Here is a 27,892-nt window from a genome sequence, read left to right as displayed (position 1 = left end):
GCGCGCAAGCGCGCGCACGGGACAAGCTCATAAGGCGAAGCCTAGACGGCGTAGCCTACATGAAATAGAACTCCCTCTCTCGTTACTAATTGTGGATGTTGCCAAGCTGTCACTCCGATCGAGACTGGCCAAAAGAGACGTGTCTTACATCTTTCGGCGTAGGTCCCGCCCCCCCAGATTCAGCTCAACAGCAAGCAAAGCTTTTGGATTCGCAAGCAAAACTTTAGGATTCGCAAGCAAAGCTTTTTGATTCGCAAACAAAACTTTTGGATTTGCAACAAAACTTTTTGGTTTGCAAACAAAACTTTTGGATTCCCATTAATATTTTTTTTTATCACATTAATTTATCTTGCAATAAAACATTTTTTGATTGCAGTGTCGATAGTTTTGCTCTCAAATCAATTTTTTGATTGCAGTGTGGAAAGTTTTGCTCTCAAACCTAATTTTTTATTGCAGTGTGGAAAGTTTTGCTCTCAAACCTATTATTTTTGATTGCATACTAAAGACACAAATCTACCTCCATATTATATAGCCTATTTGTTTTGTTAAATGTCATTAAGCCTAATAACGTATATTATGCACAAAGTTCTTCGTTATAGAGTGATAAAGATAAATATAAGTGCAATATTTTGAAGCAAATGCCACAGTGGTACTAGCGGTATAGTCACGCTAGGTTAGTAATCATGTAGGCCGGTGTACGATTCTCTCCACGGACGGTCATATTTTTGCTCTTTTAGTCAAACTTATTGACGCAATCGGCCTCTTTCATTTTAACATTTTTGTATGTTTTAGTACGATGGTATGATAATTAGACGACGTAATGACGGGCTGCGACGCCTGGCTGGTATCGGCAGGCTGGCTGCGACGACAGGCCAGCCACGGCTGGCCGCTGGCCACTGGCCGCTGGCTGCGGCTGGCAGCTGGCTCTGGCAGGCTGACCGACCAGGTCGCAACCATAAAAGCGTCGTGACCCTATTGGCGGCAAATAGGTCGCAACCAACCAGAGGTATGGCTGAATGAGCGACCTGTGGCAGCCAGCCATTGTCACCATGGCTGCTACCATGACCAAAAGCTGTTATCAGCTAACATCTCATTGAACAGAATGAATATACGTGCGTCAGTATAATAAAAACGTACATACAATAATATATAGCTTAGATATTGATAGACCAATAGGCCTTTTTATAATATATATAAATAAATAGGCCTATTGGTCTATTTAATTAATTTTGAATTAACTTTGTAATACAGTGATGTTTACAATATTTATATTGATTATATTGTATAGCCTATTGGTTTGATAAAAACTCTAATTCACAGACCCAATACCGTAAAAAAAATAGTAAAAATAAATATATAATGTGTCACGAATCATGATAGTCAAGTATTCAAATGCATAAACCAAAGAACAAAATATGAAAATTGAAATGAAAGTTGCAATTTTCTAAAAAAAGTGTCAATAATAATAGTAGGCTATAGTAATAGCATAAATGCACAATTTAAAGGGGGCCAGTGACTATACAAATCTATAGTATCTAAAATATGTGTGTAAAGTTGCCCAATCATCAAGTATGTATGCTAACTCAGAATGTTTTGCAGCCAACAGACCAAAAACAAAAACTGTAATATACTCTGATGTACAGCATATGATAGAATCCAACCACTTTCCATATTATAGGCACTATGTATTCCTGGGACCAGGGAGCACAATTGAGGAAGGTGGAATGAATAAATACGCACGTTTTGCCAAGGCCGAAGTTTGACTAAAAGAGCAACAATCGATCTGACCGGTGAGAGAATCAATCACACAACCCCTTGATTGCTACCATAGCATCACTACCACTTACACCACTGTGGCTTTTATGTTAAGTACTGTTACACTGACGACCAATAAAAAACATCAGTGTTACCCATTATGGTTTTTTTCATGACGACCAAAGAAAAACGACAATGTCACCCCTAATGTTTCATTTGATAAAAACGACAGTGTTACCCCCTAGGATTTAATTGATAAATATCGACAGTGTTACCCATCATGTTTTTTTTCATGACGACTAATAAAAAATGACAGTGTTACCCCTTATGTTTTTTTTCATGACGACCAATAAAAAACAACAGTGTTACCCCTTATGTTTTTTTCCATGACGACCAATAAAAAACAACGGTGTTACCCCTTATTTTTTTTTTCATGACGACCAATAAAAAACAACAGTGTTACCCCTTGTGTCTCATTTGATAAAAACGACAGTATTACCCCCTATGTTTTAATGGATAAATATCGACAGTGTTACCCCTTATGTTTTTTTCCAATGATGACTGATGAAAAACAACAGTGATACCCCTTATATTCTATTTGAGAAAGACTATTTTTTTTTTCATTACGACCAATAAAAAACAACAGTGTTACCCCTTATGTTTTTATTCATGAAGACCAATAAAAAAACAACAGTGTTACCCCTTACGTTTCCTTTGATAAAAACGACAGTGTTACCCCTTATGTTTTTTTCCAATGATGACTGAGAAAAACAACAGTGTTACCCCTTATGTTTTTTTTCATGACGACCAATAAAAAACAACAGTGTTACCCCTTATGTTTCATTTGATAAAAACGACAGTCTTACCCCTAATGTTTTTTAATGGATATATATCGACAGTGTTACCCCTTATGTTTTGTTCATGACAGCCGATAAAAAACGACAGTGTTACCCCTTATGTATCATTTGATAAAAACGACAGTGTTACCCCTCATGTTTCATTTGATAAAAACGACAGTGTTACCCCTTGTTTTTTTTTATGACGACCAAAGAAAAACAACAGTGTTACCCCTTATGTTTTTATTCATGACGACCAATAGAAAAACAACAGTGTTACCCCTTGTGTTTTTTTTTATGACGACCAATAAAAAAACAATAGTATTACCCCTTATGTTTTTATTCATGACGACCAATAGAAAAACAACAGTGTTACCCCTTATGTTTCATTTGATAAAAACGACAGTGTTACCCCTCATGTTTTTTTCCCATGATGACTGAGAAAAACAACAGTGTTACCCCTTATGTTCTTTTTCATGACGACCAAAGAAAAACAACAGTGTCAACCCCTATGTTTTATTTGATAAAAACGACAATAGACATGATAGCATTACATTTAAAATTAAAGATATTGTGTCTTCCACAGAAATTGAGCTGCGGTCTCCAGTGGGTTAGGCAGAGTGCACTCCACTGCACCACTGAGGCGATGACATTACACAATAATCAATCATCAATAAAGAGGATATAAATGACATTAAAATGTATCTGTGTATTTCTATTATTTCCCTTATGGTTTTTTTCATGACGACGAATAAAAAACGACAGTGTTACCCCTTATATTTTATTTGACAAAGACAACAGTGTTACCGTTTATGTTTTTTTTCATGACGACCAATAAAAAACAACAGTGTTACCCCTTATGTTTTTTTTCATGACGACCAATAAAAAACAACAGTGTTACCCCTTATGTTTTTTTTCATGACGACCAATAAAAAACAACAGTGTTACCCCTTATGTTTTTTTTCATGACGGCCAATAAAAAAACACAGTGTTACCCCTGATGTTTTGTTTTCATGACGACCAAAGAAAAATAAAAGTGTCACCCCTCATGTTTCATTTGATGAAAACGACAGTGTTACCCCCTATGTTTTAATAGATAAATATCGACAGTGTTACCCCTCATGTTTCATTTGATAAAAACGACTATGTTACCCCTTGTGTTTTTTTTTATGACGACCAAAGAAAAACAACAGTGTTACCCCTTATGTTTTTTTCCCATGATGACTGATGAAAAACAACAGTGTATTTATATTTATAACCCTTATATTTTATTTGAGAAAGAATATATGTATTTATATTTATTTTTTCATTACGACCAATAAAAAACAACAGTATTACCCCTTATGTTTTTATTCATGACGACCAATAAAAAAACAATCAAACAACCGCCTTCTTGATTACTTACCAGGCGCCACTACTGCTTGTACCACTGTGACAATTACTTCTACATTTTGCACTCATATTAACCTTTATCACTCTATAACGAAGAACTTTGTGCATAACATACCTTATTAGGCTTAATGACATTTAACAAAACAAAAAGGCTATATATAATATATAAAATACATTATTTGAATACGCCCCAAATTACAACTAATATATCACTCTATAACGAAGAACTTTGTGTATAATATACCTTATTAGGCTTAGGCCTACTGTCATTTAACAAAACAAATAGGCTATATAATATCTAAAATATATTATTTGAATCCGCCCCAAATTACAACTAATATATTTTATTGACACTGATAGACCAACTATTTCATCATTTTAAACTGTAGGCCTACTTCAATATAAAAATATAAAAATAATATTTGCAATAAAGAGCTGTAGGAAGCTTTTGCCAGAGAGCACGGCTTTCTAGTACTTCAACTGTCGCAAAAAAACCGTTAAGTTACCTTAACATGCAAATTAACTGATAAACGACCGCCCATAGATTTTGAGCGACCAAGCCAGCCAGCGACCACAGCGACTGAAAGCAGCCACACGAGCGACCTGCGTCGCGACCAATGCGACCTACGACGCGACCAATGCGACCTACGTCGCGACGCACGTCGTTGGCCACTCAAGAGAGCTCGGCCTTCCTCGCATTGAGGCTAAATTGGTACATTGTTAAGTGACTCGAACCCAGGACCTCAGGCGGATCTCCACTGGGCCCCAGAGCTGGAGATTCCCAGGAGGCTATTGGACATTATATTCAAACAACGACTTACGTGGTTGAAAACAGGTCATGAGCAGGACTAGAAGCTTGGACATAGATACATTACCTACATCACAACTCACTTGAACTATATGACATTAAATCACGTAAACGTTACTTCAACATTATTCACATGAAAAATGTCAAACAATAAGAACACAATTGAACTTCAGAAACAGGATTTCCATCAATACACAATTGTTTCATACATATCTCACTATACGCTAACTATATGCTAAATCTTTGACTGCAGCAGCTTGATTTAAAAATCAAGCAAAAATATTTGATTAATGTAGATTTTGAGAAGCAACACTTGACAAAGCAGTCATGTGACATGCGTCCAAACCATATAACTACACTATGTGACTACAATTCATAACAATAAAGAACAAACTTAACTTTTCTGGTTACATCCACAGATTATGTGTCACCTTTGTTGTGTCTGTCTTCGGAGTTGTGTTGTTTGATCGCATAAAACCACCATCCACACAGGTCATAGAGTATTGGCACCATTTTGCACCAACACGGTGTTTACAAATCTAGCCATCAATCAGAACGTCCTTCATCGCCATCTGCTGTCCGTATGGGTGTAACGCACATAGACTATTAGGGCCTACAGGTTAAACAGACTTTCCACATGTGTACATACATTTGTGGTGTTGCGTTTTTTCTGAAGAAAGGAGTCCAATCCTTGGTCGCTTTTAACTCATTTTATTTGTGAAAGTAGGCATATTTCGGTATGGTAACTATGAAGGATAAGGGAGGGAATTGTATCTAACGCGTATTGAAAATATTATCGTGTACCACTCTCGGCCGGGCTACCTATTGATTCTGGCCTCTCAATCAGAATTCCGAGCTGTGATCCTCAAGTGGGCGTGGCCTATATGAAGTGGGCGTGGCCGGTGTGACGTAATGGCTCCGCCATCCTCACCTGTCTAAAGGTGCTGACATCTGTGGCTGGAGTAGTTATTGCAGTTTATGTGTTCGATCCTGCTTCCTAATGGCTATGTGGGGGCAGCTTATGTGCTTAAAATACGTAACAGTGGAAACTCTGGCAGTCTTTCTGAATCGTTCGAGAAACTCACATGCATTTATGGATGCAGCGATTCACACTCCAAAGGTGATTTCAAGTACGGGGTCGATATAAGCAGTGGTAGTAGTTAACTTGTCAAATGATGATGTCAAACTGTTTGCTGAACCACATGCAGCTGAAGAGAATGGATTTCAGATGCATAATCCTATATCCGTGAAACAAGCCCTATTGGTTCAACTGATCCTGGAGAAACGCCAATGTCCATCAGGTCTTGAGGGGCTTTCCGTCTGAACAACCCCACATTTCTGAAGTGGACAAACTAATACCATCACCAATATCACTGATGGAGTACCTCCCAAAGTCTATACTCTGCAGGTGGTGCCCGTTTAATTCTATAAAATCGAGCTCTCGAGTGAATGACAGCTGCTACATTTTGAGGTATTTCATTATTTCCGAAAAACCAAAGCATACAAAACTTCTCTCGAAATTCTGAGATAATAAGGTCTTTAATTCAGAAATACAGGAGCAGAATTTATTTTCTTAAGCAATGCATTATACTTCCGTATATCTGTCTTGGACATTTTCACTCAAACAGGGTAGTCAATTTATTAATGCCTCTGATCTATGCACATAGATCAGATATAGAAAAGGGTTAGACTATTGGTTAGCACTTGCCACTTGAGGAAATGTTGAGCATCTAACCATTCATTTCCTGCATTCTGGTGAACCTTTTTGCACAAATGTGTGCCTTTCCCTCATCAATTTATGGTGGAGACTGGAGATGTCTTCATTTATGTAAAGGAAAGCAAAATTAATGCACCAGATTACAATTCAAATATGATGCAGTATATTCAATATAAAAGGCATTTTAGCAGACTCTTTTATCCAAGGCAACTTACAACAAGGGCTCCCAGGCATACTGAAGGCCTATTGAGTTCTAATATTTATTCTTAGGTAGATCCCCTCTAATATCCCTGCTGAGTCAACACACATAGGCTGTATTGTCTCTTCGGCCCCGTTCTGTGTGGGTGAGGGGCGTGTCCTTAGCGCCCCTCGCTGCCACCTAGAAGAACAGATTGAGGAAGTTCACCGGCGTCTGGCCCCTCTCGAGTTCGGCTCCCTTGCAGAATTCGGGCGGATTGAGCATCGATGGGTCGGCTACTCCCTTGATGTTGTTGTAGTAGCTACACGGAGAGAAAGAAAAAAGGCACATCGAGGTCTCCTCGTAACTGCGTTCATGTCCACATGAGGGCGGTGGTTGAAGGTGGCATCCGTACGTACGCTACACCCACCTGACCTGGAGCCATCCGTATTGGTCGGTGTGGTACGCGGTGCCGATGGGAATGCAGCCGAACTCCGTGACGGTGCTCATGTACTTGCCTGCGTGGGGAACAGAAACCGTTTAAGCTCCAGGCGGAAAAGGTTGAAAGCGCAGGGCGACATCTGGACGGTTCGGCGACTATTGCGAGCAGATTAGCATTGGTTGAGATTAAATCAGGATAAACTGTTTTAGAATAAATAAATAAATGAGGATCAACAGTTCTAGATTAACTACATCAGCATTAACATCTTTAGATTAAATACATTAGGTTAAACTGTTTTAGATTAAATACATACGGTTAAACTGTTTTAGATTAAATACATACGGTTAAACTGTTTTAGATTGAATACATTAGGTGAAACTGTTTTAGATTAAATACATACGGTTAAACTGTTTTAGATTAAATACATACGGTTAAACTGTTTTAGATTAAATACATACGGTTAAACTGTTTTAGATTGAATACATTAGGTGAAACCGTTTTAGATGAAATACATTAGGATAAAATGTTTTAGATATCAGGTGAAACAGTTTTTGATTCAATGCATCAGGTTAAACTGTTTTAAATTAAATCCATTAGGTAAAACTGTTTCAGATTAAACCCATTAGCATAAACAGTTTTAGATGGAATACATTAGGATAGCCTGTTCCAGCCACCAACAGGTGAATAGAAACATGGCCAGACAAGGCTAGATCAATAATACCACATGCAAAGGTGGGTATGACAGAAAGAAGTAGTCGGAGAGTAGCAGCAATAGTAATAATACAGTTATAGAAGAGCCTAATATTATAAAGTCAAGTTTTGCAGTGCCTTTCATTCAGGACTCAAGGCACTTTACACGTGGGAGTCACAGATCAAAGTTGCAACATTAAAGAATAGGAAAAATAACAAACAAAGGATCTCGAAGTGGCCCTCCGCCTCCGACCTGTTTCAGGGCTGTTCCCGACCCAGGTGTTGACCAGGAGTCCCTCCCCAGGCCCCGAGGAGCTACCCAGCACCGCCTGGCCCAGGAGCTGGGCGTCCTGAGGGACCTGCATGGGCTGGAAGTCTCCCTTCAGGGCTCTCTTGGTGCAGTTGCGGTTCTTCTTGTCTATGAAGAACATGGCTCCCTGCAGGACAGAGGACACACACGGGCCGCTTGTTCATCTGTTACACGACGGCTCGGTTTAAATGATAAGAAATATAATACATGGACGAAAGGTTTTTTGTTAAGAAACATAAAAGTATAAGGCATGGTAATTATGTAACGATAAAGACACATATTTACATAAAGAAGGCATATACATTACTATAGAGTCTATCTGTAAAGACTAAAGTGGCTCCGTCAGTGACATGACTGATTTGGCCTTTATCGAAGCTGGTTGACCATGTAGGTTCAAGTAGGAAAAGTACAGAACTTAGGTACTAAATGACATTTGAAAAGAATTATTAAAACTGACATTAAAAAATATGTTTTTAACACATGGCACTGAGATGCATGATACAACCCAAAACAATGATGCTGTAGATGTCAAATATATTTCATGTAATTTCTAGGTCACTTGTTTTAAAAAAAGGCCAATAATGCAACATTGGAAATGAAACCAATGTTTTCCCTTAAGGTGGGAGTCAGGACACTACTGAATGGTTTCCAGACATCTTTGTTCCCCTTTTACTCCCAAGCGAAGGGAAGTGACTGTGTATCTGAGATGAGCGGAACTACTACAGTAATGTGTCTATTGTGAAGGGCTGGAAGAGAAACGTTATAGACCGTCTCTCTGGGGATTCCTATTCGTAACATTTATATTCAAGAGCTAGAACTGGTTGGATTTTGGGTATCAACTTATAATATGGACCACTTCAATAGCGCCATCTATCTTCAGTTCCGTATAAACAATTTAGATTATTTCTCACAGTCCCAAATGGGAGTAGGAGTAGTCAACCACAATAGTGTGGAGGGTGTTAGAGTCCAACTGATTAGACTCTGGGGTTGGGCAACACAAATGTAAACTCTGCATTCAACCGGTTTACACATCAACAACCTGTGCCCTGTCATTCCATCTCGGTTGCATTTGGCAGAGGTCAACTATTTCACCGGCCCCAGTGTAGCAGTCTGTTTACTGTCCTGTTTTTGCCGTTTACTTACCTCCCTGTATAACAACAGGGCGTCCAAGTTGAAGCTCTTGTTGTTCAAGACTCCAAACTCCTGGAGTCTGATCCGCTGGCCGATTGCATCGTAAATGAAGTTGGCAGACTCCCAAAGGGCTTCATTCTGAGAGGACTAGGAGGAGAAGAGGAGGGTATTTTATCTCAGGACTCAGTCGTCTGGGGGATTTTTATAAAGGCCAAGCAAGACATAATAAAAATAAGAAGAAAAAAGGAGGATGACTTACCACCATCACACTTCCACTTAGAAGGGGAGGACTCTCTGTTTTGTAAAAAAAAATACAATTTGAATAGATTTTGCAGCTATTGCAGACATTGCAGCTTGTTCAACCAAAGCAGTAACATTAAAACATTTTTACATAATTAAGGTTACGATATAGCAGAGCCTACAGCATCCTCTAGTGGACATAATAGGCTACACAGTTTACTACTACAAAAACAACAACTCATGTTTAACGCATCGTAATGGCCATTTAAAGCAGTTGACGCAGGCAATTTAATTTGACAACGCTATCTAATTTACAGGAGGCCTACTTACTGCATCGGTAAGGTGTGTGAGCCAGGCAACTCACTGCCAACAGGCATGTTAGTAGCAGAGCTTGCATCCTTACTGGTCCTTCGACTTTCAACAACAAACCAAGTGCGTTGATATGGAAAGCTTTTATCCTCTCCTGGAGGTAACCCAGGTTTCGAAACACACATCCGGGATTATTGGAGGAGGTTCTTGCTGCAGAACACCGGCTCGGTCCCGCCTCCTTAACCCGTAACTTTGCTAGACGTCATCTTGGATAACAAAGTGACGTAGGAGATTGTGGACACCAGAAGGACTATGGGATGAGAGACTTGTATACGCAAGAAGAGACTTTGATTTATTATTTGGTGTATTCATTGTAAGGAGTCTTGATGAAATTATATTAGTATCTTAACATTGATATTGATGTTGGTATAATCTACATAACACAATATACATAAATTATAATTCAGCAAACCTATTCCCATATATGTCTTCTATCTTTTTGTTTTAGCATGTATGTTGCACACAGAAAACCACCTAGTATGGAATTGCTACATGGGGATTTTTATTTTGTATTATTTGGTACATGTATTATCAATTAGCGCGATGAATGAATTGGCAATATAGTACAGGGTCGTGAAAAGTTATTTATTAATAAGGAAGCGCGATAAAGACAGGTGATTTCCACTTTAACGCGCGTGATAACACACGTGATCCCAGCGATGGAGGCGGGACTGAGGCTAAAGCTTCCGGACGCTATTGGTTATTGACCCTTGACTTGGACATCGTTTGCTTGTAAAGCTTGCATTGTCAGGCCAACGTAAAATGTCAAAGGATCAGTTACGTTTATTTTTTATTTAGGTCTTATTTTTTTATCTTTCGTGCAATAAAATACACATTTTAAAATAACATGCAAATACAAGTGCAAGTGCAGGAGGGTCAGAAAACCCAAGTAGGCGACTAGCTCCCCTCTACAGAGACTCTCCCCTTCAAAACATGATCCAGAATACGAAAAACAATACACAAGTGTCTGTGTCTGTGTGTGTGTGTGTGTGTGTGTGTGTGTGTGTGTGTGTGTGTGTGTGTGTGTGTGTGTGTGTGTGTGTGTGTGTGTGTGTGTGGTGTATATATATATAAATAAATACAATATAAAGTTCAATAATTGTTAAATGTGAGATTACCTACATACATAGGGCCAACATGTACCACAGGGTCATTAGCAGACCTGTTGGGGACCTGGGGATTATAGTTTTGCAATTTAGAGGAACAGAAAACCACACAATAGCCTATGTCGCGTTTTAAAAGGGTTAAGGTTATGAAATATTCTTTCCCTGATTTGGAGTGTTGTGGACCTTTGGCCGCACATAAACACCACTCGTGACTGTATCCATTTCATCATATCTTCATTGTCACAAGACCGGGAGACTGGTGAGAGTGACAGGTCTGGTTGATACCGGTAGGTATGTGCGCAAACTTGTTTGACGGCAGACATAAGTCAACCTGTTATGTGGCTCACTTACAGGGTTTCACTTTTTGCATGTGTACAACTAGAAAATCATGAGGCCATCGTTATAAAGTACTTTAAATGTTGTAGCAGTGATGCTTGCCTCTGTCATCGTGGTTTCGGGGCCAGGTATAACTCGACGAGTGGTAAAGCTTCAACAAAAATCTTTTTATTCAGATACTAGGTAAACAGACCTGGAGGTGGTTCATGAAGCATCTGGTCAAAGGAACATCTACAGTAGTATATTGATGATAAAGAAGTCTGTACGCCTACAGGGTCTGGTTGATCTCAGACACTTAAAGGAGGCCGTTTAACAGTAGAGCTGAGTTCAACCTTATAGGGTGTTGTTTTGGCAACTCAATGTGTGAGCAAAAAACAGTAAGTACTGTGTTAGCTCTAATACTGTGTCAGTTCCAATGAAGTATTGATGTTAGCTTTAATATTGTGTGGTCTAATGATTTAAGAGATTTAATCAAGTTATATCAGTCTACTACAGGATGAGCTGTGACTTATTTGACAACATTGTCTTTGCGGGGGATACAACACAATGGAAACACAATGGATGGTAAGATTTGGGTCAAACAACAGTGTTCTACTTCCACGTCTACGCAGGGAAACTCCAAATGCCTCTGAGGGCTGGGGAAATTCCCGAAATGTATCAACCATTAGATTTGATCACAAAACATGCTGTCTTGACACGTCAATCAAATCATATGAACACACGGGAGCACCACTCCCATCAGGACGAAGGATCCACCGATCAGAACCATGCAGGCGGAGGTCCCCCCATGGGGGGGAGCTGGAGGTCCCTGCACACGCTGTTGCACTCCGGTCCGTGTTGGTCGTCCAGGAAGTGGCGGAGGCCCCGTTCCCCGAAGTTGGAGGGGCCCCTGGGGCTTCTGGTGGAGTGGATCTGGGGGTCCGTCAGGTAGGTCAGCCCCTTGCCGTTGGCCGACACCATCCCTGAGGAGGGGAGATGGGGAGAGGGGGACGCAGTGAACGTTGAACGGGGGAAGCACCGCGGCTAGTCTAGTCATTGTTTGAGTATATAATACACGGGAACACTCCAAACATGAACAAGATAACACTTTTTGCCGGGATTGATTGTTTTTTATTAGCAAACAAAGCGGGACATTTTGCGATGACAACATATCCCGAGTTTGAGATCTCAATCATGGGATATTGCCCAATGTCCCGAGGTAACGAACCAATCAAATGGCGCCACCTTAGGAGGTTCACGTGTAGCATATAGTCATTTCTAATATTAAAGAGATAGCACAGCCTCATACAGGTGTCGTGAAATGCAAACACAAACTCAACCAACAGCAACTCTTTCTTGGAAAACCTGAGTGATGTGGCCATGGTGAACGTCTCTGGGAATGGTGCACACACACACACACACACACACACACACACACACACACACACACACACACACACACACACACACACACACACACACACACACACACACACACACACACACACACACACACACACACAAACCTTGGAGGTCGACCACCACCTCTTGCCGCTCGGAGAACAGGTAGGTGAAGTGTCCGAAAGCGATGCCGTACTCCGTAGCCTTGTAGCGGCTGTCCTTCTTCCACGTGTTGTTGGTGAGCTTCACAAACTCCCCCAGCATGTAGGGCTCTACCGTCAAGCAACCGATGATTTCCCCCTCCTCCAGGATCTGACGGATTGCACAAGTACCCAAAAACGAATGGAGCAACCCGGGTGTCATGTCGAGGTCATGACCACACACAACATATATCTGTGATTGTTCTCAGTTCTATTTGGATCAAAGCTTGCCACCAAATGATTCAATGTCAATGAAAGCTCAAGAACTGTAGGGGTAAAAAAGCTATGATTGGAGCATTATGAAGATCATGTTTGCTTCGAAATACTGTACGATATGCCTGTAGGCTAGGCCATCTGGTGGACTATTATATTAAGCATCTCATATTGTCATTATCATTATTTTGAGTGGATAGAGTCTCTTAGTATGGTCGGGATTTGACCTAACCTCAGCAGTGCAAATACTAATTGGGATAGACAAGAGCAAAAGTACTAAAAAACAACAAAATGCTAAAGTTAAAACACTCAACATGTGATATAACTAACGGTACAGTATCGAGCTCTACCACAACCTGCTAGAGCTGGAACCAAAACTATGGTTTTCAAAAGGGACCTCCTAATGGAGGAACAAAGAACATCTCCGTGTGGTTTGGCGGGCGTTCACATCCTCACCAGAAGAGCGTCGGAGGGCAAGAAGAAGATCTGCGCTGTGATCTTCTGCTCGTAGAGTTTCTTGTTGAACTGGGTGATGTAGTACTGCGACGTCATCTGTCTCTCCACGTCCTTCAGGTGGAACTGCATCTCCTTGGGCACCCGGTAGTCCTTCCCCATGTAGCTGGTGGGAACCACGACACAATAGGAGGATTAGTGACCCAACATTAAAAAATACTGTATTGCCCAGACTTACAGGTAACAGACATGGCTGACGTGTATTTAAACAATAAGCGTAGAGTAGACGGTGTAAGCTATGACCGAGGGATACATATATTGGTAGCCTCATAACATTATTGACTCATATTTTGGCTAAATTGTGATATCTAACCTAACTCTACTCTCCTAACCCGGCTGATTCACCGTACCTCATTGGCTCTATCATAAGCCAATCAGAGTGCTTTTTAAATTCCGTAATCACTAGTCAGCCGTTTTACTAACAATATGCAACCATAAGACGTAGCCTCAGCCACGTAACACACAAAAAGAACAGCTTTCTTTTTCAGCCGTCACCCCCCCCCCCATCGATGGGATATTTGTTTCACGTCGGTACCAACGAGAGCACAACGATCAGCACAAGGCACTTCCAGATCAATCCACATGGTGCTTTAAAGAACGCTGCTGGTTCGCTGTGCCTTATTGGCTATATCCTGAGCCAATCAGAGTGCTCTTTACATTCCATATTCACTATCTGCCTAAGTCATCCATTCAACATAGCAATGCTATGCTACCTGCTGAGGCGTTCTTCCTGGTGGAGGAACTGAACCCACAGGGCGGCTCTCTGCTCGCCCTCCTTCCCGCTCGGCTTCCCGATGTACACACACGTCTCCCTGGACGTCCACAGGCCTGTCGCCCTGGAGAACTTCAGCTGGAGGCCGCCTGGTGGGGACGGAGGAATGCGACGGTCAGCCCCACTTTCTTTAACTCCATCATCACTTTTTTTCTTTTTTTTGAATCTATCTATTCATATGTACTAAACGGTTCTATACAACTCAAACTTCCGTATTTGATTGCGAATGTTTACAATTAGACAGCAATGTGTGCAGTGCCAACCACGCGGTCCTGGTATCGAGCCGCCGATCGTGAAGCAGGACTTACTGTAAGCCTTGAAGTGGTCCTTCAGTTTGAACTTGGTCCCCTCGCTCTGCAGCCTCCGCAGCAGACAGTCATGACAGACCCCGGCCAGCAGGGCGCGGTAGTCCTGCTCCGTGAGCACGTACTGTTTCCCAGGCTGGGGGGTGGCCAGAGCACCGGGCTCCCGGCAGCTCCAGCAAGCGGCGTTCCTCTCGGACGCGCGCCTCGTCGCCTCCGGGCCGGGGACGTCGGCGGGACTCTCCGGCTCCCCCGCCTCCAGCTCCTCGAAGGAGGAGCTGGAGGCGGGCGTGCCCTCGTTCGGCGGCGGTTCCTCGGTCGGAGTCAGCTGCTCCGCCGACGGCCGCTTGGCGCCCGGTTGGACCGGAGGGCCGCAGGACGGGCCCCGCGATCCGCTCCCGGACGGGGGCGGGACCGGGGAGATCCTCTCCCACGACGACTGGGAACCGTAGCTCCGACCCAGAGAGCCGAGGGGCGAGCCCAGACTGAGCCGCGACATGGGTCGCGTCGCCCCTCCGATGGCCAGGGGTCCGACCGGACCCTCGTCCTCGCCCGTCTCCGTATCTATGGCCGCCTCCAACAACTCGAACGCCTCGCCGCCAGAGACGGAGGAGGAGGAGGTGTGGTGCATCCTGGGTAAACCAGGACCAGGCCTACAACCACCCACGTTGGCTTTGACTTGATCGTCGCCTCCGGGGGCCAGAGGTCCGACCGGACCCTCGTCCTCGCTCATCTCCGTATCTATGGCCGCCTCCACCCACTCGTGGTCCCCGGCACCGCTTCCTGCGGAGCCGCCGCGGCCGCCGCTCCCGGGACGAGACCCGACGCTGCTCACGTTCTGCCATGAAGAGCCCAGGCCATCCTCGCCATCCGACTCGCTTTCCGTCAAACCTTCATTACCTTCGGTGGGAGCTAGGGCCCCGTTCCTCGGTGGCTCCGGGCGTCTGCCCGGCGCCTCCGGGCGTCCCCCCGGCGTGTCCGCTCCCGCTTCCTCACGCTCTCCGGACTCCACCGTGGTCCCCATGGCGGTGACGGACAGCCCGGCTCCACCTCCGCCGCCGGGGGTACCCTCCACACCGCGGGTACCCGGGGACTCACAGATGGCCTTGTGGTACCCCTGGAAGCGCTCCATCAGGCGGAAGAACCCCGCCGGCGTGAACCTCACCGGCCTCTCCTCCGCGCCCTTCCGGTAGAAATCGGGGATGAAGGAGCCCGGGTCCGAGTTCGGCCACGGCTCCACGCGTAGCGTGCGCTTGACCTGACCGACGCGCCGCATGACCTCGGCGGCGAGACCGTCTCTCTCCTGGGCGGCGAGCCCGTCTCTCTCCTGGGCGGCGAGCCCGTCTACCTCCTTGTCGCCGGGACGGCAGTAGTCGTAGAAGAGGGCCAGGGCTTCCTGACAGTCCCGGGTCGCCCGGCCTAGCTCCGTCTCCGAGGCCAACCGCAGCCACCGGTGGACCACGGCCAGGGAGTAGGCCGCCTTGATGAAGGTGTGCAGCTCCTGCTGGCTTGACACGGGCTGCAGCTCCGTCTTGGTGAGCAGGCCGATCTCAAAGGCCTGCTTGGCCTGCAGGAGGTAGTGGCGTCGGCCCGCGGCGGGGCAGGCCAGGGAGAAGCTGTAGGACTGCAGGCACAGCCCCTGAGCCACCTGCGAAACGTGCGTGTTCAATGTGGTTCATAAACAATGAATTTGCTTCTCTCACATTTACCGTCCCAATTCCGGCAACCTATTAAAGCCAAGAAACAACGTGTTCAGAGGTCAACCGCAAGGGGGAAACGGTGTTGAGAATGATTTTGGGGATGGAATGGCAGAGTCAACTATATATACAACCACTGATCTTGCAACGACTCACCAAGGTCTCAGTGTGAAACAAATAAACGTTCCCCGCCTCACGCCCCTAACCCGACATCAATACACGCCCCTCCCGCCCTATGGCAATCCGGCTCACACAGAGGCGCCCTTTAGCAGTGGTTCAAATGGTTACCCACCACGTTGGTCAGCACGTAGAGGGAGGCGTACTGGCTGTACACCACGGCCAGACGGGCCGCCTCGGCCGCCGCCAGGAGCCGGTGGACGCCGGCTCCAAGCAGGGACTGTTGGAGAGCAGGAGGACACAACGAATCACAATGTGGCACTGATGAACGTACTGCAACGGTGGACTCGTACACCATCGTCACGCAATAAAGGGAGTCAAACAGAAATACATTTTTAACCAGAAAGGTAAGTTATTTGAAATGGTATAAAACAAGGCGAAACAAATGTCTAGGGATAATTAGTTTAAATGTGGGGAAAGATTTAGATAATAGCAAAGTACCCATGTGAAAGAATAAGGCAGGAGAGTGCCTGCATCAACCGGAAGGCTGCCCCACTGAAAGAGAATGAGGACCTAATCATCACATAACCCCAGCCTCTGTACTCACACCCTCAGGTTTGGTCAATTTGGTGATTATGACTCTGAGGCGAGCCCTACCCTTGTAGTGGCAGCTACGACCCACAAGGGGGTCATAGTGCAGGGGGTCGTCACTGTTCACAGGCGTATATCGACACCGAGGTCCCCGACCGATAGTTCAGGCCCGCTGTCCACTCACCAGGTCGACGTCCGGGTTGTTCTTGAGGGCCTCAAAGTCCTCGTCGTTCATGGACACCAGTATGTTGGCCAACAGTCCCAGAGACGTGCCGATGCCCTGTTCCGCGCCACAACAACACACAGCAGAGTTAACACACAGCCACAGGCAATAGAGCAACGGCAGCCAGCCACACTAAAAGGGCCGGGGGGGAGAGAGAGGACCTTTTTATCAGGTTGAGGAAGAGCGAAGTAGCCGATCAGAGAGGCCCAGATGAGCTCGGCGGCTTCCAGCCATAGGCCTGCGACGAGGAGGAAAATCCCCCGCAGGGAATGAACACGTTAAAAGCACACACACACACACACACACACTGACCATCCACCTAAACTAAACTCCCCTGCCCCAGTGTTAGGGACCGTCTCGACAGCGTGCCCACCTAGCTTCTGCAGGACCAGGCCTCGTACTTGCACGCTGACCGCCTGCACGAGGAGCTTGTCGCTCTCCGACTGGTACGTCCAATTCCCTGCATTTCAAGAGGAGGGATTAGTGGGTAATTGGTGGGTCATTGTTGACCGACAAATGTGGGTGAGTAGAATTATGCAAATAGTGCGAAAAAAGGTATACACAATTTGCATATTCTTCCACTGGTTTGTAGGTTATTTTATTTGGAATTAAGTAAGGCCCGACGAGGTGTCCATTATCAAGACTTAATGGACGCCTCCACGCCTCCCGCTTATACCATGGTCACTTACCAAATAAAATAAATTAAGACCATCCATTTATATTTTCATGCGTTTTACAATCCAAATATAAAGTTTTTCACAAGCCATAACTTTGTTTCCCTGGTAACGCCTGAGGGTTTGACTAATTCCTGGAGCAACCATTACCCTCCCGTAAGGTTCTTATGCAACGGATCGTTGTTCACTACTCCAGTAATTAGGATGGATCTTAGCTACGACTTGGCAACGGGAGGTATTCTAGTCCGCTCAGCTATGCGTTAGAGAGCTAACGTTATGCATTGTACATATTTATAATTTGAAATTCATCCCAGCCTTTATACCACAGATACTATAGGGTCTATAGCATATAACCGCGTTTTCTGATTACAGTTTAATGCATTTTTCACAATTAACCAGCTCTCGTATTGAAGACTGAACAGACAATTTGACTAACTACTACTTACAGGTGTCTGTATATCAGGAGTTAATGCACACCCTTCAGCCAATCAGAATCAAGTATTCCCCCAGACCGTGGTATAATAATGTTTAACAGCCAGGTATATTGGGCCCTACCTGTTGCACCATTGTTAATGATCAGCATGCTCAAGATGAACTCTGCCTTGTGGAGTTTACCTGTGAGGGGAGGAATGACTTGATACACATTTTCTATTGGTTCATACGTTTCCTATAGGTTCTTAAATACAGCCATGTCTTTGTGTATTCATTGTTCTTTATTGGCTTTGATCATTTTAAAAAGGGTGTGATTATAGGGGGAAAACCATGATGACAATTAAACTAATATGTTAGGAATAGGAGAGTAAGGTGGTATGGGTGATTTGACTCCCAGCCAGAAGGTTCTGTGTTTGAGCCCCAGTCTACCTGGAGACAAACCCCTCCCAACTCATCCAGGACAAGCAGCTAACAGGGCATGCACTGCAAAACACTTTGGATAAAGGCCCGCAGAGCCCTCCCCCTCTAAGCCCACCTCACCACCACCTCACAGCCCCCCCCGCCCCACCCCACCTCACTACCCCCCAACCAACCCCCTCACCCCCACCTCACTACCCTCCCCCCCACCACAACCCCCTCACCACCACCTCACCCCCACCTCACTGCCCTCCCCCTCCCCTCTCCCCCCACCACAACCTCCTCACCACCACCTCACCCCCACCTCACTGCCCTCCCCCTCCCCTCTCCCCCCACCACAACCTCCTCACCACCACCTCACCCCCACCTCACTGCCCTCCCCCTCCCCTCTCCCCCCACCACAACCTCCTCACCACCACCTCACCCCCACCTCACTGCCCTCCCCCCCCCCCTCTCCCCCCACCACAACCCCCTCACTACCACCTCACCCCCACCTCACTGCCCTCCCCCTCCCCTCTCCCCCCACCACAACCTCCTCACCACCACCTCACCCCCACCTCACTGCCCTCCCCCTCCCCTCTCCCCCCACTCACTACCACCTCACCCCCACCTCACTGCCCTCCCCCTCCCCTCTCCCCCCACCACAACCCCCTCACTACCACCTCACCCCCACCTCACTACCCTCCCCCCCTCCCCACCCCCCCTCACCAACCCCCTCACTACCCTCCAACCCCTCCCCCCCCCCCAACCCCCTCACCAGAGTTGAGGTAGACCCTGGCCTGTCTGAGGACCAGCTGGGGTGCCACGGGCGCCCCGGGCTGCCGGCGGTGGAGCCGCTTGGTGAGGCTCAGCAGGCGCGGGGACTCGTCGCTCCAGTACAGGAAGCGGTCCACCAGGAAGACCACCGCCAGCGCCTCGCACGTCTCCCAGGCCAAGATGGCCGCCTTCAACAGAGCCTGGCCCGGCGGAGGCACATGATCACTTTTATTTTAGTACAATATTATTTCTGCTGTTTGAACGTGTAATGCCAGGGTGGTGACATCACTTGTGTGAAACAATATCATGATTAAAATAATAAACATTTTACTGCTTAATTGAAATATGCAAGGGCATTTTGATTAGACGTTCATCCATTTTGCTCCAATGTACTGCATAGTAAAAACCTGACTCTCAACTTTTAAAGCAATACTGGTATACACAACACTACCTACTATACAGGTGTACTACACAATAATAATGATAAAGTCCTCCAGGGACATATCTTGAATATCTTCTCTGAAGTAGGCCCTGGCTACGGGCCTACTGTATGAGCAGGCAGGGGCTCCAGGGGGCTAGGACCTAGCCACCAGACGGTTACCATTAATTGGGGTAGATTTCGGCTGATGAGGTCGGTGAGGTTGGTCTTGTCCTGGGAGCTCACGGCCTCCTTGTACTGCCACTTCTCCGGCACAAAAGGCCACTTCATCTCCACAGCCTCCTGGACGAGCAGGGACAGCTCCGCGCACAGGGCACCTGCCGGGGAAATATGGGATGAAGAAGCAGCTTCATTGAAACAAGAAGAAGCCCCCCTTCAAAATACTACTACAATGTTTTTCCCGTTATTTTGTATTGTACAAATAAAATACATAAAATAATTGAAACGTGACATTTAAATATGTACGCGTGTGCACATGTCCACATCACACAAAACCCATGATTCTCTTCAATAAATAAAGTGGCCCGTTCAAGTCCCTGCCAATGTACACAGAAATCACAGGGGGGGAACAGCGCCCTCTCTTGACTTACTTCTGGTACTGCGGTGATTCTGCCTCGCCTCCTCGCTGGCATGGTACGGCTGTCCTCCTGACAGCGCGGCCGCTAAAAGGCACTCCTCCAGCCAGACTCCTATCTCCTGGCTGTCCATGGTCGGGGGTCAACTAGAGTAGAGTAAAAGTAGAGCCTCTAAAAGTTTAGTCCGAAAATCCAAACGCCTTAGGTCACAAGTGACGATTGCCTAATGTGGGGAAAACGAAATGAATGGGTTTTTCCGGGTCTAGCATCCGGAAATGCTTGATGAATGTTTTAGTGAAAACCAGGAAGATTAAAGATACATATTCAACAGTTAACGTTAACAACGCAGCCCAAGCTATGTTCAATAACTAATAACTAATCACGAAACATTGTCGATGCAGCCCACGGTCACAGAGTGTTGCACCCGCTCCCAAAGTTACATTAAGGACAAGTCTCCACACCAGTCTCAATCCACACCAATCTCAATCACGGACCTATGACCTATCAATGCGTCACATTAACGCACGATGCCAATGTCCATATTTTTCAGATAGCCTACCTGCAAACACTGAACAGCTCTTTCATTATGTTCTTATGGGGAATTATTCTGTTTACTTTTGTACAGTATAGGCTAATTGCAGTTTTTTTCTATTTGTTTATTTACTGTTAATTATTATTTTTTTGCACCAATTACCATTTCACATTTACATTTACATGTAGGGCAGTTAGCAGACGCTTTTATCCAAAAGCGACTTACAATAAGTACATAAGTGCATCAATATATCACTGTCGGTACAGAAAGGATGTTCATAGAACCAAGTGCAAGTACAACAGTCGCTAGGCTAAACAATTCCCCGTGTTACAGCCATGATAGCAGCTACTGCAGTTGCTACACAGTTAAGTACTAGTACAATACAATACAATACAATACAATACAATACAATACAATACAATACAATACAATACAATACAATACAATACAATACAATACACACGCACTTTAATTCCCGTCAACTTTTTTTTTCTAACGACAGCACTTCCACAACTATGCCCGTGTTCCTGACTGCTATATACAAAACCATTTATAGCGCATCTATTTTTCGGCTGGGTAGTGATAGTCGCCCTAAATGCAGCTTTAATGTGGGCTCTGGTTCTGAATGAATGAATGCCGCTGCTGAACTGTGTGAATAAATAAAGGGAACTGAAATCTAAAGAAGACCCGTGGATCTGATGTACCGGTGAATTCCAGCTGAAATTGGAACATTGCTGCCATCATGGGAAATGAATGTAGCCTAGGCCTATTGTAAGTTTAAGCTTTCAATTCCTTGCTCTTTTGTTGAACATATCCCCCACCATATTCCCCTACCCCCACACAGATTTTGTCCTGTAGAAACCTATATGGTGGAAACCGATTCGCCCTCTCAACCACAAAATGTTTGAGTCACTTCTATGGAAGTAAATCTTTGCCATCGGATTTCGAAAATAAAAAAACATTGAACTCTAAGCTCTGAATATTTATGCATTGAAATAACGTAGCTACCTTGATTTGAATTGAACTCCTATTCAGCTTTATTTTTCAACGTTAAAAAATCAAAATCAAATATTCAACGTTAAAAAATTCAACGGGTGAAGTGATACAAATTCACCCGCCACCATACAAATCCACCCGCAAATGGCGTGTGGCGGGTGTTAATTTCCATCCCTGCTGTAGGCCTATACATTTTCCTTTACTGCACCAACATACCTGGTATTTGCAAGATACAAAGCCAACCATGCTTCCCTCATCCCACCATCAGAGGGTTCTGTTGGATTGACAGTACTGATGCTCCACTTTCATTAGCAGTCCCACCACCAGTGGATTTTAGTTATTGTGGCACCACTTCCACAATTCAACCACCAGGGGTGCTGTTGGACCTTACTGTGGCACCACTTCCACCATTCAACCACCGTGGAGTGCTGTTGGACCCTATTGTAGCACCACTTCGACGCTTTAACACCAGGGGGTGTTGTTCGACCGTATTAGGAGCAACAGCTGGAACATGAAGTTCAACAGTCGAGGCGACTGCGGCGGCAACAGCACACCAACTCGCACCCAACACTCACTTGGGGTTATACGCTGTGAAGCGTTGCACACGAAACATAGAACAGTGAATTGAGGAGGAAATACCTCGGGTACACACTGTTTTTGGCCGAAATTAACGGTAGAAGGTTTTTTTTACTGCGTTACCTGCGCGTAACAGTGTGTCTCTCTCGCCTCTTGTATTTGTTGTTACCAGAAAGGCGTTTCGAGTTTGGATGCAAAGGTCTCATACAAGTACTGCTGCAGAGAATGGCACGGACAGTCTTTAAACTTTGAAGGTAGGTCATGATGACGTTTTTCTTTATTGTTGTTGTGGGTAGTCGTGTTTAACCAGATGTTTTTGTAGGGAGTTTATTGTCCTTTAATCTAGTGTAGTGTTTAAGTCCTCTACACTGTTAACAATCCACACACACACACACACACACACACACACACACACACACACACACACACACACACACACACACACACACACACACACACACACACACACACACACACACACACACACACTTTGCATGGTTATAGATGTAAGATCTCTACATCATTTCGATTTGCGCATATATTTGCAATGCATATGCACTTTTGCCTCCGGGCTTTTAACAAGCATAGCCTAGGCTACATTTTTTTCTGTATATCTATAATACATGCCACTTCTATAGAATAAACTTGCCATTATCTGTTTCTTGCGTAACGACTCGCATTGTCTGCAGGCTACTTTATTATAAGCCTACTGTAAAGAATTATGCCACTGTCAGCTTGACCACGGTGTCTTATTTGATAATTCTGCCATAATTCAGACTACATTTTTTTGCTTACAATGGTTTATTTTGTCTGGTCTACCACGGCTGCAGAAGATGAATGCATGATGCTGAACATTGTGTATTCATTGGCCATGTGCGCAACGTCTAGTCCTCGGCAACTCATCATGAAAGAGCATGACATGGGGGGCCTTTCAACGCCTCAAACAGTAGTTATCTTTTCAGCGGGGAGTAATCCTAGTGAAAGGATTACTTCCTCCCTTTATTGAGAAAGGATATTTGGAAACTAACTGAGTAATGTAAAACTCAACCGTGACCAACTCTGTTTTGGATGGCCTTGTAAAACCTGGCAGCGTGGTGCGCACGCATCTCCGAGGCTGAACCGGAATGCGGCCACGAATACTTTCCAAGTAAATAGTGCTGGGGCGCTAATGACTTTGTTATGATCCCATAACGCCATTGTCCCCTCAAACGTCAGGGGTTACGGTCCACGTCCGGGTCACTTTGCAGCTTTCTGTCCACTTCGACGTGGGAAAATCCTGTTGACGAAGCAGAAATAGACTGTTGAAGTTTAACATGGACTTTTAACTTCTTTAATGAGCTGCTTTTGGTGGTTGTCTGCCTACGCAGCCTCCCTCCACCTGGCACCTTCACCATGCTGTTAGCTCTGCAGACCAAGAACCGTTGTAATACACTCAACCAAGACACAGTGGGGAACAACGAGTGGGAGAACAGTAATTCAATATTGGGTCTGAGTATATAACTCTAGTATTTGTGATATCAATGATGTAACGGTCTACGATGTTTGCCATGAGAATCCACAACAATGTAGGCGGTCACTTTTTTATTCAGCCGAATATCTGAAAACTAGTTACAGCCTTACAGCAACTTAAATGATGTTAATGACAGTGTTTGACTCCCTGACGAGAGGTTCTGGGTTAGATTCCCCAATATCCACAGCCTGTCCTGTGCAGGCATCCATGAGCAAGACGCCCTATCTGCTACCTGCTCCGGCATGATGACATGCAGCTGAATGTATACCGTCAAGTCCCTTTAAATGAAAGGACCCTCTGGACCGTAGCCACATAAAGCCATTCTGTATTTGTATTGCATTCGCTGCCTTCGCAACCCCGCACAAACACCATCGCTCCGCTGGCTGATTCGTGCCTCTACTTTGCTTCCCCCTTCTCTGCACTCGATGTAAGCCGATGTCCAGAGGCTAGGCTATTTATACAGCAACCCTCACACACGAGGACCATCCACAGTGCTTGACGTGGACATCGATTGCATTTAAATGAAAGACAGAAAGGACAGACATTAAAAGACAATCATTTGAAAGAGACTTGAAATACATGGGAAACATAAATGTTAGGAGGTACAATAATGAATAATACCAATGCAGACATCTTTTGAGGTTGTTGCGATCTGAAGCGATTTACAACAACCATCCAAAAAAACAACCCCTAGCTGGCTGCTCATCATTATTGAGCCAGATTCACGATTGGATGCAGGGAGGACCAATCCGCTGGTCCGAGCGGTCGGTAATGAAATGGGCCCGTCCCTGTTTTAAATAAACCGCTTCTGGTGTGTGTGGCCCACCTCCTCTGTGTGCGGTTTGCCTCATCTCCGACTCCGTCTGGACCAGTGATGTATTGAGGAGGGGGGGGGGGGGGGGGGGGGGGGGTTGGAAGGGTGGGGGGTTTTGACTTCATTAGTGCTTAATCAATTTCTGTCTCCCCCTACTCTCCTCCGGCTGTCTTTGGGTCTGCCTCTCGTTCTGTGTCTCGCCGTTTATTATCAATCTCTCCAAGAGTCTGTTTTTCTTTCCGTCTGGGTCCATCTGTCTCTCTCAGTCGTATCTATCTATCTATCTATCTATCTATCTATCTATCTATCTATCTATCTATCTATCTATCTATCTATCTATCTATCTATCTATCTATCTATCTATCTATCTATCTATCTATCCTTCTCTATCTTCTTCTTCTCCACCTCTCTCTCTCACAAATAATTGATTGCTCCTTTCTTTCTATCTCTCCTTCTGTCTTTGTCTGTTCTTTTCTGCTTCTCTCTCCCTTTCTCTCTCTACTTTCGTCTCTCTAGGTCTCTCTGTCTCTCTCTCAGATTTCTCTCTCTCTCCCTGTCTCTCGCCCTCCTTCCATCTCTGGTAAGTGTCACCTGGGCCTTTCTCTTCCTGTCAGAGTCTCTCCAAACTCGCTCCCTCTCTGTCTCTCCTTTTCTCTCTCTGACTCTGCTGTTCAGAATGGCTCTCAACCTTCACCATAAAGACACACATACACACATAAACACACACACACACACACACGCTTGCTGGCTTCACACATGCACACAGAGACACGCACACATAGAACTCAACGATACACATTTATGCACAAACGCATACTTGCATGTGTGCAGGCATCATGCTCACACACACAAGTATGCACAAAAGTATGCAGGCTCCGCACGCACACAGGCACACACACACACTCCCACGAAGTCAAGTTGACGGACTGAAAGGCCAGGGACACGCTCATCCTGTCACTGCTCTTATAACCTTTAGAGAGAGCTAAAGCAAGAGGGAGAGAGAGAGACAGAGAGAGGGACAGAGAGAGAGAGAGAGAGAGAGAGAGAGAGAGAGAGAGAGAGAGAGAGAGAGAGAGAGAGAGAGAGAGAGGGAGGGACAGAGAGATAGAGAGAGAGAGAGAGAGAGAGAGAGAGAGAGAGAGAGAGAGAGAGAGAGAGAGAGAGAGAGAGAGAGAGAGAGAGAGAGAGAGAGAGAGACAGAGAACGGGACAAAGAGAGAGAGAGAGACAGACAGAGAACGGGACAAAGAGAGAGAGAGAGAGAGACAGAGAGACAGAGAGAGAGAGAGAGAGAGAGAGAGAGAGAGAGAGAGAGAGAGAGAGAGAGAGAGAGAGAGAGAGAGAGAGAGAGAGAGAGAGAGAGAGAGAGAGAGAGAGAGAGAGAGAGAGAGAGAGAGAGAGAGAGAGAGAGAGGTTGGGGTGAGTAAGAGACAGAGAGAGGTAGAGAGATTTCCTTCCTTGGTGCGGTCCTATCTGTTCCATCTAGTATCTGGTGCACACCATCAGTATACACTATGAACGTGTGCCATCAGAAATGGGCAAACCATGCCACTGTGCTGTGGCCGCTGTGGTGGCTCTCGCTGTCGAAGCTCATAGGCGAGGTTTAAATCAGTTGTGGTTGTTTTTTCGTACAAAAACTCATCCGACTAGCAGAGATACATTATGGTGGGTTGCAGAACAACAGATTGTGTGTCTGCATACCAGGGGCTGTGGTGGGAAGTGGCTGAACTACAGCCCATTAAAAACTCAACAGTCGCTGATGTTCCTCTTTAGTATTTACAATCCAGAGACAGGTCCTTATGCATGTAGGGGTTACACTGTGAATACAGATACAGGTCATGTAGGGGGTTAGACAGTGAATACAGAGACAGGTCATTAAGGAGCATGTAGGGGTTAGACAGTGAATACAGAGACAGGACATTAAGGAGCAGGTAGGGGTTAGACAGTGAATACAGAGACAGGTCATTAAGGAGCAGGTAGGGGTTAGACAGTGAACACAGAGACAGGTCATTAAGGAGCAGGTAGGGGTTAGACAGTGAATACAGAGACAGGTCATTAAGGAGCAGGTAGGGGTTAGACAGTGAATACAGAGACAGGACATTAAGGAGCAGGTAGGGGTTAGACAGTGAATACAGAGACAGGTCATTAAGGAGCAGGTAGGGGTTAGACAGTGAATACAGAGACAGGTCATTAAGGAGCAGGTAGGGGTTAGACAGTGAATACAGAGACAGGTCATTAAGGAGCCGGTAGGGGTTAGACAGTGAATACAGAGTCAGGTCATTAAGGAGCAGGTAGGGGTTAGACAGTGGATACAGAGACAGGACATTAAGGAGCATGTAGGGGGTTAGACACTGAATACAGAGACAGGTCCTTAAGGAGCAGGTAGGGGTTAGACAGTGAATACAGAGACAGGTCCTTAAGGAGCAGGTAGGGGTTAGACAGTGAATACAGAGACAGGTCATTAAGGAGCAGGTAGGGGTTAGGGGTCATCTTACAGGTTTGGCTGCGGACATTGTGGGTTCGAACCCAATCCTTTTGGTTAGTAGTGGAACACCCTAACCGCGACACTATCCCGCCTCTACGCCCCCAATGGGTTTGAATCCCCGTTGTCCACAGTCTAACCTGCAGGCATCCTTGAGCAAGACACCCAAACTCTAAGGAAAGATTCCCTTCAAGGGGCCTCTGATGAGGCCAACTGCTCAATGACTTCGGGGCCTTGTCCACGTAGCTAGTAGTTTTGCGGGTGAAATGTGCTGGCATGGCACTGGGAAGCAGTTTTTACTGTCTCGTACAACTAGCATTGTCATTGCTTTAGTTCCTACCATAACATGGCTATTACTAATACACATGTTAG

The 27,892-nt window shown here is 45.2% G+C and overlaps 3 protein-coding genes and 1 long non-coding RNA gene across 7 annotated transcripts in view; 1 reads left to right on the top strand and 3 right to left on the bottom strand.

Annotated features, from left to right (window-relative positions):
* Positions 1–6,311: 6,311 nt before the first annotated feature.
* epdl1 (ependymin-like 1) lies at positions 6,312–10,041 on the bottom strand. Its single transcript, XM_030338647.1, has 6 exons — positions 9,830–10,041; positions 9,519–9,553; positions 9,272–9,406; positions 8,072–8,255; positions 7,117–7,204; positions 6,312–7,008 (listed from the first exon to the last, which is right to left on the bottom strand). Exons 1-6 carry the CDS (start codon positions 9,894–9,896, stop codon positions 6,888–6,890), a joined length of 630 nt encoding a protein of 209 aa, XP_030194507.1. The 5' UTR covers positions 9,897–10,041; the 3' UTR covers positions 6,312–6,887.
* Positions 10,042–11,456: 1,415 nt separating this feature from the next.
* alpk1 (alpha-kinase 1) lies at positions 11,457–22,525 on the bottom strand. Of its 2 annotated transcripts, none has more exons than XM_030338641.1 (14): positions 22,356–22,525; positions 20,627–20,757; positions 20,199–20,353; positions 19,599–19,797; positions 18,548–18,607; positions 17,692–17,778; positions 17,480–17,556; positions 17,280–17,375; positions 16,680–16,784; positions 14,697–16,338; positions 14,330–14,477; positions 13,560–13,722; positions 12,816–13,002; positions 11,457–12,272 (listed from the first exon to the last, which is right to left on the bottom strand). In XM_030338641.1, exons 2-14 carry the CDS (start codon positions 20,742–20,744, stop codon positions 12,070–12,072), a joined length of 3,240 nt encoding a protein of 1,079 aa, XP_030194501.1. In that variant the 5' UTR covers positions 20,745–20,757; positions 22,356–22,525; the 3' UTR covers positions 11,457–12,069. The 2 variants fall into 2 exon arrangements, with proteins under 2 accessions (XP_030194501.1, XP_030194502.1); XM_030338642.1 differs by lacking the exon at positions 22,356–22,525 and adding an exon at positions 22,152–22,260.
* A 143-nt stretch (positions 22,526–22,668) lies between these two features.
* Positions 22,669–27,892, top strand: part of LOC115529693 (RAS guanyl-releasing protein 2) — a 46,486-nt gene continuing 41,262 nt past the window's right edge. The window contains exons 1-2 of one of the 3 annotated variants that reach the window (XM_030338645.1): positions 22,669–22,783; positions 22,888–22,969. The gene's annotated coding sequence lies outside the window, so the exon portion shown is untranslated. Of the gene's footprint in view, positions 22,970–27,892 lie in introns of all 3 variants that reach the window. The other 2 variants (XM_030338643.1, XM_030338646.1) reach the window with 2 other exon arrangements.
* The window catches only part of LOC115529694 (uncharacterized), a 6,020-nt gene continuing 1,251 nt past the window's right edge, over positions 23,124–27,892 (bottom strand). The window contains exon 2 of the long non-coding RNA XR_003973626.1: positions 23,124–23,991. This is a non-coding gene — a long non-coding RNA (uncharacterized LOC115529694). The remainder of the gene's footprint in view (positions 23,992–27,892) is intronic.

The sequence above is a fragment of the Gadus morhua genome, chromosome 17, assembly GCF_902167405.1.
Source record: "Gadus morhua chromosome 17, gadMor3.0, whole genome shotgun sequence".
In the NCBI taxonomy this organism is placed as follows: Eukaryota; Metazoa; Chordata; class Actinopteri; order Gadiformes; family Gadidae; genus Gadus; species Gadus morhua.
This window is presented reverse-complemented; position numbering and strand designations above follow the sequence as displayed.